Raw genomic sequence first — 9,623 nt, forward strand, 5'->3', positions numbered from 1 at the left:
TGAGCTAGCCGAATGCATTCAAGATCATATTTACGACTAGGTATGTACATTCAGAGCCTCTTGTTTTTTCTTGTGATTATACATTCTTAATTTATGCAATCGATATGATTTGGTATATGCTTTGAGTTTACTGTTGAGGTAATATTGCTGTTTTGAGGCCTTTGGTTTGTGAAATTTGGTGTTATGCATAGACATGTATTTTTTGTATTTCATGTTTGGAATTATTTATAAATTTAAAATTGGTGGCTTGTATTTTGGATGCATTTATAAATTATATAAGTCCTCTATCATTGGCATGCTAACAGTTTCAATTCCAATTACCCATTATTTGTGAGATCTTTTTCTGATGTTGAGTCTTGTTTGTTTTATTTTCAATTGCAGCTGGGATAATCTATAAAAGTGCCATGAAGATTGCTTGTGATATTTCTCTCCGGTGTCCAATTTTGAGGTGTGTTTAGTTTTTTGATGTTGAATTAGTTTCTATGTAATACACAAAATTAACAGGTATTGTTGGTTGGTTGTCTGTTGAAACTTCTTTTCTTAATCTCCCAAAATGTTACGATCTGAAGATGGAGTCTATTATTATGTGAAGGATCATGTGGAGGATTTGTATTCATCAATATCTTTTACATGCAAGATGTGCATTATTTTTCGGGGTTGCTCCAAAATGAATATTTTTATAATTTATGTATTATTAACAAACTAACATCACTTCAACAATTATGGCTGATGTTTGTTTTCGCAGGCAATTGCAATGGCATAGAAATTAGATCAAACAAGCTACCAACATGTTTTGGAATTCATCTGCGCACTAGGTCACATTTATAGGTGTACTTTTGAGTTTTGTAAAGACGTGACAAGAGTTTGTGGATTATGACTACATACTTTATGTTTTTTTGTTGGTAGATTATGTACGTTGTGACTAGTTTAGCTATGATAAATATTTATTTTGGATTTCAATTTCATGTGTTCTTAATTAATCAATTTACTTTCATGAATTTTGAATTGATGGTTCCATAAGGTTTATTTATATATAGTTTTAAGTATTGTAATTAGCTCAATTATTTATATTTTTAATTAATTAAATAATACATGGTGTAAGTAATAGTTTATAAATTGATTAATTACATAAGATCACATTTTCAAAATAATATAAAAAGGCCAAACACAACAGTTTTAAAATGTTATAATTCTAATTAAAAAGACAACATTTTTTTTGTTGTCAAATAATTTTATATCTTAGTCAAAGACAACAGTTTTAATTTGTTGTCACAATGTTGTCTATCACGCTAAACAACAACAGTTTTAAAATGTTGCGAACTTGTTGTCTATCACTCTTCAAAACAACAGTTTAAAAATGTTGTGCGTATGTTGTCTACCGCGCAAATAGACAACATTTATAAAACGTTGTAAAAATGTTGTCGTATATGAAAAGACAACATTTAAAAAATGTTGTCGTTGAGCTGGTTTTTTTTACAACATAGGATTCTACAACATGTTTAACTAGACTATAACAACTGAAAAAAAATGTTGTCTTTAGGAGTTTTTCTTGTAGTAAATATATATTTTAAAATTTTTCGATAATCAATTACTATTACAACTTTAATGATAATTATTAATGTAGTCATCAAAACAGGGTTAGTTTATGCTACACCGAAATTGTTTCTCCCCCTACCATTAGATCACGTGGGACCCTTATATTTTTATAGAAATTGACATGTGTGCTGATGATCCAATGGTTATAATTTGATCACATCATGGGGAGAAATACTTCAAGTGTAGCATAAAATAATCCATCAAAACATCTTGATAACTAACTCGATAAGACTAAAAATATTAAAAAACTCATCACTTATTTACAAAAAATTAAATTCACGGCTGCAACGATGAACTAGATCTATAATCAAGTGGGAAGTGCCACCGAATGGACACTATATATGAAATTAAATCATATATTGAGTTTTCAAAAAAAAAAATCATATATTGATACAAACAGTATAAATGTCTACAATAATACTATCATTAATTATATTTGATATGACCTAGTCACCTAGGTCGATATTTACATTGATTATATTATAATATTATGTTTTTATATCATATGATTTTGAATTCAATGTATTGAGATTTTAAGAGATGAAATTTATATGCTATAATTTTCTGTGCATTAATTAATTATAGTACGTAATTTAAATTGACGGCTGCAATATCAATTCCATAAATAGCATATAAATATGATCCATCCATGATTCCTCGCCTCCAATCCCTGAATTCATAGAAACATGGAACAAGAATCTCTATAGACAGCTTTCAACCAATTTGACATGCAACATCACATTCACGCACGCCGCCGCTATGCCAGGATCGGCTGAAGTCATCGTTAAAATTCATGGCGGTGATCCACCACCACCACCACCAGCCTCCGCCGCCACGCCGCCCTCCAACACTTCCCTGGATCATGCAACCAGCTCCATGCAACAAAGGGAATTTATTTTTCACGATGATCCCCCGTCCAAGCTCATTGGCCAGTTCTTGAATCGGCAGAAGGCTTCTGGTGGAGAAATGACACTGGACATGGACATGGAAATGGATGATCAAGCATATTATCACAATTTTTCTCCTGCCAATTCCAATCAGAATAATTATGTTGAGAATAACAGAAATTCTCCGGCGTCCAAGGAGCCGAGCTTCTCTTTCCAAGCTCCAAAATCTAGTGGTAGCAATGTGGTTGATATAGGAGCCTACGAACAGAAAGAAGTTGGAAAAAGCAATGGATCACCCTCCTCTGATGAGGATGAGAGTCACAAAAAGGTTCATGACAGGAAGAGATTGTCAAATGCGGCGAACAATGTTGATGTCAATAATGATAATGGAAGTGGTGAGGATTGTCGGCTTTCGAGGCGTGCCTCGGTTCAGAAGAGGTTTAGTAATTTGGGTAGGTTGCAGACCAAGTCCAGGCTGATGGATCCACATGATATCCCCGACAGAAGGTCCGGTATGAACAAATCGGGTCAAATCCGATCAGGGATGTTAGATATGCCCGTGGAAGACGAAGAGGACGATCCATTGTTTGGGGAAGATTTCCCCGAGGACTATAAGAAGGCTAAGTTTGATGCCTTAACTGTTGCACAGTGGATTAGTCTGATTCTTCTTGTTACCGCTTTGGTGTGTACGCTTGCGGTTTCGAAATGGAAGAGAAAGAACATGAGGGGATTGAGCTTGTGGAAGTGGGAGTTGCTAGTTCTTGTTCTCATTTGTGGGAGATTGGTGTCAGGTTGGGGGATCAGGATAGTAGTTTTCTTCATCGAGAGGAACTTTTTCATGAGGAAAAGGATTCTGTACTTTGTGTATGGGGTGAGGAAAGCTGTCCAGAATTGCATTTGGTTGGGGTTGGTTCTGATTTCTTGGCATTACATGCTTGACCAGAAGATTGAGAAGGGAAACAAGTTTCTTCAATATGTAAACAAGTTGATGGTATGCTTGCTTGTGGGGACTTTGTTGTGGCTGGTGAAGACCCTCATGGTTAAAGTTCTCGCTTCTTCGTTTCATGTCAGCACGTTCTTCAATCGCATTCAAGAATCGTTGTTCAATCAATATGTCATCGAGACACTATCAGGACCTCCACTCGTCGAGATACGGAATCATCAGGAAGAAGAAGATAGAACTTTGGTTGAGGTGTGGAGGCATCACAATGCCGGTGCCACGCTGCCACCTGATTTGAGGCCACCAGTTTTCCAACCTATGAAGAGTGAAAAGTTCGTAGGTACCACGCCTGGAGGTTTTCCTACAAGGGCGACTAAGGGAGCGAGCGACAAGATTTCTGGAACACTGCCTAAAAACCAAGATGATCAAGGCATATCAATTGATCACTTGCACAGATTAAACAATAAGAACATCTCTGCATGGAATATGAAAAGACTGATAAACAGAGTCAAGAATGGGGTTCTGTCCACCCTGGATGAGCAAGTGATGGATACGTCACGAGGTGATGAGGCGACAACACAGATCAGGAGTGAATGTGAGGCCAAGGTTGCAGCCCGAAAAATATTTCAGAATGTAACTAAGCCTAAGGCCAAGTAAGTCATGGGGAAGAAAAACCACGTCTATTTATCCGTAATTTGAGCTTCATCTCATCATAGGACCAAAATATATTTTGTATTTAATTCTGGCAGGTTCATCTACCTTAAGGATCTGATGCGGTTCATGCGAGAAGAAGAGGCCTTAAAAACCTTGAATGTCGTGGAAGGATCAACTGAGAGCGAAAGAATCAGCAAAGCATCTCTTAAAAATTGGGTGGTATGAGTTATGAAGTTGACCAAGAATTGGAAACAATTGAATTTATTGGTGTTTCTTTAAGGTTTTGCTAAATGATTTAGGTAACTGTTGAAATATCTATATGTGTGCCTGATTCGTGCAGGTGAATGCGTTCAGAGAACGAAAAGCTCTCGCCCTAACACTTAATGATGCGAAAACAGCAGTCAAAAAGCTTCATCAGATGGTAAATGCCATAATTGGTATCACCATTTTCATCATTTGGTTAGTGATTCTTGAAGTTGCTACTAGCAAGTTTCTGCTCTTCCTTAGCTCTCAGATTGTGGTAGTTGCATTTGTGTTCGGAAACACTTGCAAGATAGTATTCGAAGCTGTCATATTTGTGTTCGTCATGCATCCTTTTGATGTGGGGGATCGGTGTGAGGTTGATGGAGTTCAGGTACACCACAATGAAACCTTCTAGTACTTGATTCTTTTGCTTCCTGATATTAAATATTCGAAACTAGAATATTTTTGTAAATTTTCAGATGATTGTTGAAGAAATGAACATCTTGACTACAATCTTCTTGAGATTCGACAATCAGAAGATACTATATCCAAATGTAACACTTGCCACTAAGCCCATCAGCAACTTCTACCGCAGTCCAGATATGGGAGACTCAGTTGAATTCGCAGTCCATGTTACTACACCAGCAGAGAAGATAGCCTTGATCAAGCAAAGAATCACAATGTACATTCTACAACATTGTTCCAACTTCTGCACGCAATGCAGATACTATCTATCTGTCTGTCTATCTTCTAGTTTTTATAACCGATTACGTTTTGTTGGCTGGAATATATTGCAGTTACATCGAGAACAAGAGCGAATACTGGTATCCTTCTCCCTCAGTAGTGTTGATGAATCTAGAAAATTTGCATACATTGAAAATGTCGGTATGGCTGAGGCACCGAATGAACCACCAAAACATGGGGGAGAGGTGGAAAAGGAGAGCCCTTTTGGTGGAAGAGATGGTTAGAATTTTCAAAGATCTGGACATAGAGTATCGTTTGCATCCACTCGATATCAACGTTCGTGCAATGCCTCCTCTTAACTCTACCCGGATCCATTCGGCCTGGCCTCCGCCTCTGCCTGAGTGATTTGAGTTCAAAAATTTCAGTGTAAATCATCTTTTTTGCATACTATATGTATATCACCAGTGCTTGAATTTCATTATGCAGCGGCTGGTCTATATATAATAGTTACGGGGTTGAGTGTAGCATTGAGATTAATGCTCCTTCCTCCTCATTAAGGCCCTAAACCTTCTTTTTGTATGTGTATTGCTAATTCTGAGATATCATTTATATTTTAAGCAATTCATTATTGATTTGTACTCGTTGCCACATACATTGTCGTTGCAGTTTTATGTTCAGACCTACTCGCCAAATCACGTGTGTTAAGATGAAAAATAAATGAACAAAGGTATTAAGACAAATACCATTTCGGGCATAGAAAACAAGAGCGAACAAACATTCTCATACCAAAAATAATTACAAGAAGAGAACATATATTTAGAGAGATTTAAATTTTTTAAGTCAATCTAGTTGGCTTCTTAGCTTGACTCCTATTAATTAATCATACATTTCCCATTAGAGTTGCCAAAATCCTTTTACAAATTATGCTCATTGTCGAGCAAAAGTGCTGTCCAAGAAGCTCAAGAACTCGGCATCGTTCCGAAGAAAGTTTCTGTCCATTTATGAAGCCTTTGAACAGCATTCCGAGAGCGAGATTTTTTCCAAGTTTCGATGCAAACACCTACAGAAACCATTGGAGTTTTAGCAGCATATTTCAAGCCAAAAAATCTGTCCGAATTTGATCAAGAATGAAAGAAACGGTGTGCGTGGTTGTTATGTAAAATAAGACAGTGTTGTCGTTTGTGTTGTAACACCACAGACAACACAGTGCAGCGGAAATTTAAAGCGTAAATAAAAACACAAGTAAATAATTTTGCATGAGTATAAAACTCGTGCGGGTGCCTTAGGGCTAAATATCACTAGTAAACGTAAGAATAGTCTTACAAAGTAATCCTAGTGATTTTACGAAAAGTCATTAAATCCTAAATTTCTCAACAAGTTGAGAAATCAAACTTGCATCCTAAATAAATCAGAGTAAAAACAATAGATGCAACTCCCGTGGCCTAAATTTGAAAAGACACAAAATATCTTCGAACAACACTATTCCCACAGTATTGTCTCTGATATCTTCAACACAAACGGCAATACGGGGACATGCAACAACGAAGGTTGCAAACCTTGCTTCAGAGTTCTTCAAATTCTTCAACAGAATTCTTCAGAGTATGCGCTGTGAATTATCGTCTGAAGCCCTTTTTCTTTGTGCGAGGAAACAAACTTTAGTAGGAAATAAACTCTATCAAATCTTATAAATCAAATCTAGATAATATCGGTTTATATTATATCAACTAATCACCTTATCAAGACATTATTTAAACTTGACAAGTATATAATTTAACATAATCGTGATATACACAATATATTTACCAAATATCTTAACTTGTCTAGAAAGCAGAATCTTTAATATTCAATTTATTAAGGACCAAAAATATCAAGGAATAAAATTCCTTTCAATCTCCCATTTTTTGCTTTCTGGACAAAACATTGCACAAGTGTGAAATAATCATAAACTCCCCCTGAGTTTAAAAATTCTTCTCCCCCTGAATTTTAAGTCTCCCCCTGAAGTGTTGTCTCTCGTTTCGTAACACGGTGGATAACATAGGCAATAACACATGTGATTCTATAATTCATATATTTAGAGCATAAGTGGGGTAGAAGATGTTAGTCTAGTTAAATCATGTAAGAGCATTTGAGGCACATAACTAGAACAACCAAAAAAAAACTTTATATTGAAATCAAAATTAACAAATAATTAAAGATGAGAGAAGAAGCAAATTCTAAATGTGATCACTATCGGATTCCTCTTGATCAGTAGCTTCATCCTCATCATCTCTAGTCTCAGATGGACCAGCTTCAGCTTGTGCACTATCTCCCCCTGTTTGGCCAGAAATGCCAAGGTGTTTCTGACAATCAGCCAAGACCATGCTGTAGAAGGCAATATCTTCCTATGCTTGAGCAATTTTCTCTTCAGCACGAGTCATCAGCAACTGAATAGTGGCAATGGTGAATTCCAGGGAGGTAGGAGTATGCACAGTTTCTTCAGTGTTGTCTCCCGTGTTGGCAACATCGGGGGCAACACCAGCAATGTCAGCAGCAGGAGTAGGAGTGGCAGTCCAGGGTAAATCCTGTAACGCCCCATTTTTATCTTAAATGAGTTTATTTGAGTTAATCGGAGATTTCAGAGTTCACGAGCCGATTTGATTTTGATCAGGGTCCTTTTTGCAAATTTTGGAAATTTCAGGGACTAAAACGCAAATTTAGAGTTTTATATATTATCTACACTTAGAATTCATTTGACTAAGTCTCTTATCCTTCCTCTCCTTCCCTTCCATCGGCTAAACTCCATTGAAGACGCCTCTTGGAGCTTTTGAGCTTCCAGAATTCAGTCCGAGCTCGATCCGGTCGTTGGAAATTAATTCTGAAGGCAGTTTAGCGATCACGGCTGTGAGAGCTTCGTTCTATCGTAAGTTTTTATACGATCAGATACATTCTAGTTTTTGGATGTTGTTAGAATCGTTCTAGATTCGAGTATGTTGTTCTCTACAGAGTTCTGATCGTTTATTATCTGTCGGTTTTGAATTTGAGCGACGTTCGGAATTGTTATGATTTTTGAAAGCCATTTTCGAAAATTGTGATTTGAGATTTGTTGGGATTGCCTTGTTTTGGTTGTCTTAGCATTGTTATGAGGTTATATCAGTATTGAACTGCTGTCTGCATTTTCGGTTTGTTTAGTTTATAGCCGTTATGCCGTCGGTTTGAGTTTTGGAGATTTGAACCGTTTTTGAAGTTGTTGAACTCGAATTGTGAGTTGATATTGGTTATTGATCTTTATTTCATCTGGACAGATTCGTTTGGAGTTTGTCAAGCCAGAGTTAACAACGTTTTGTTCGTCAAGAGTTGGACGAAGATCGGTAAAGAGTTTTCTTTGAACCGTTGTTTGTTTTTAGGTTATATAGATGTGGATACAATCTTTTGTTGTAGCGTTTCCAGAGTTGGAGCTACTTACCTTGAAAGGTAAAAGCAGTCATCGTCGCGGGATAGCATACTCGGGATAGTTGGTTCTCGAGTTTTCCCTTTCAAATCACATATTGCATCAATACTTGTTCTAGCATGTGGAACTTGTATTTGTTGGTTGATTGAGTTTCGTTATGTGACTTTTGCTTATATTTATGCTATGCATTCATCTTGAGCCTACTTTGTTTACAGAGGGCAGAACCGCCCTTTTTGTTTTAGACGTTTGAGAACTATGATTGAGTGACCTAGGTCGTAGTCCTTTCGCCTAGTGCTAGCATACTCATTATGGTTGCTCAAAGTCTAGAGGAGTGGGATACGTGGCACCACCTCGATTGGGAGAGTCGGTGAGTTGTTACGTGATCTCATCATCGGGATCCCAAAAGCACAGCAGCAATCCCTCGTTTATCAGATTTGATAACCCGTTTTAAAGACATGCATTCATTACGTTAACATTGATTACTTGTTACCTTGAAAGCATGTTTATTGAATTTATTACTTGCTATGTTGCTTTTACTGGGATTATCTTTCTCACCGGTTATCCGGCTGTTGCTTTGTTTTGTATATGTACTTAACAACAGGTGGGGCAGGACCAAGTCAGCGTAGGCCTGGCTAGCAGCAAGAGGGAGAGCTAGTAGTGAGACTCGGTTTAGAAAGTCGTGTCAGCATGTCTACCTAGTTGTATTGAAACATGTTTAGATATCGAACTTCGTTTTGTTGTTGTATTGATTATGCGAGCTGTGTTTAAAGATTATCGTTACAATCCATTACTTTTGAGTGGTTGTGTTGTAGTGACCCGCAATTAATCAAGGTAATTAAGGAAATTAATTACTAAATTTTGCCTAAAATTATCCGAAGTGGATCGGAAGCTCCGAAGCACGGATCGGAAGCTCCGATCGGGATCGGACGTTCCGTTGGAGGATCGGACGTTTCGTTCTGGCTAGGGCTGGCGTCATCACCGACGTCAGCAAGATGACATCACTGCTTACGCACGTGAGGTGACATCGGATGTTCCGATGTCACGATCGGACGTTCCGATCGCCGTCTATAAATAAGGGGTCCGAGCCCTCATTCTGTGCACCGATTTTCCCTCCTTTCCTCTGGTTTTTGAACCTTCTTACTTAGATCTACGGAGTTCTAGACATCCTATTGGGAATCCGGAAGTTGCCTAG

At 37.5% G+C, this 9,623-nt stretch overlaps 1 protein-coding gene across 1 annotated transcript; it reads left to right on the forward strand.

Moving 5' to 3' along the window:
- Positions 1-2,341: 2,341 nt before the first annotated feature.
- Positions 2,342-5,574, forward strand: LOC140866120 (mechanosensitive ion channel protein 8-like). The gene is made up of 5 exons (XM_073271018.1): positions 2,342-4,076; positions 4,173-4,296; positions 4,418-4,711; positions 4,800-5,002; positions 5,118-5,574. Exons 1-5 carry the CDS (start codon positions 2,356-2,358, stop codon positions 5,407-5,409), a joined length of 2,634 nt encoding a protein of 877 aa, XP_073127119.1. The 5' UTR covers positions 2,342-2,355; the 3' UTR covers positions 5,410-5,574.
- The last annotated feature ends 4,049 nt before the right edge of the window (positions 5,575-9,623 follow it).

The sequence above is a fragment of the Henckelia pumila genome, chromosome 4 (genome assembly GCF_033568475.1).
Source record: "Henckelia pumila isolate YLH828 chromosome 4, ASM3356847v2, whole genome shotgun sequence".
NCBI classification, from domain to species: domain Eukaryota; kingdom Viridiplantae; phylum Streptophyta; class Magnoliopsida; order Lamiales; family Gesneriaceae; genus Henckelia; species Henckelia pumila.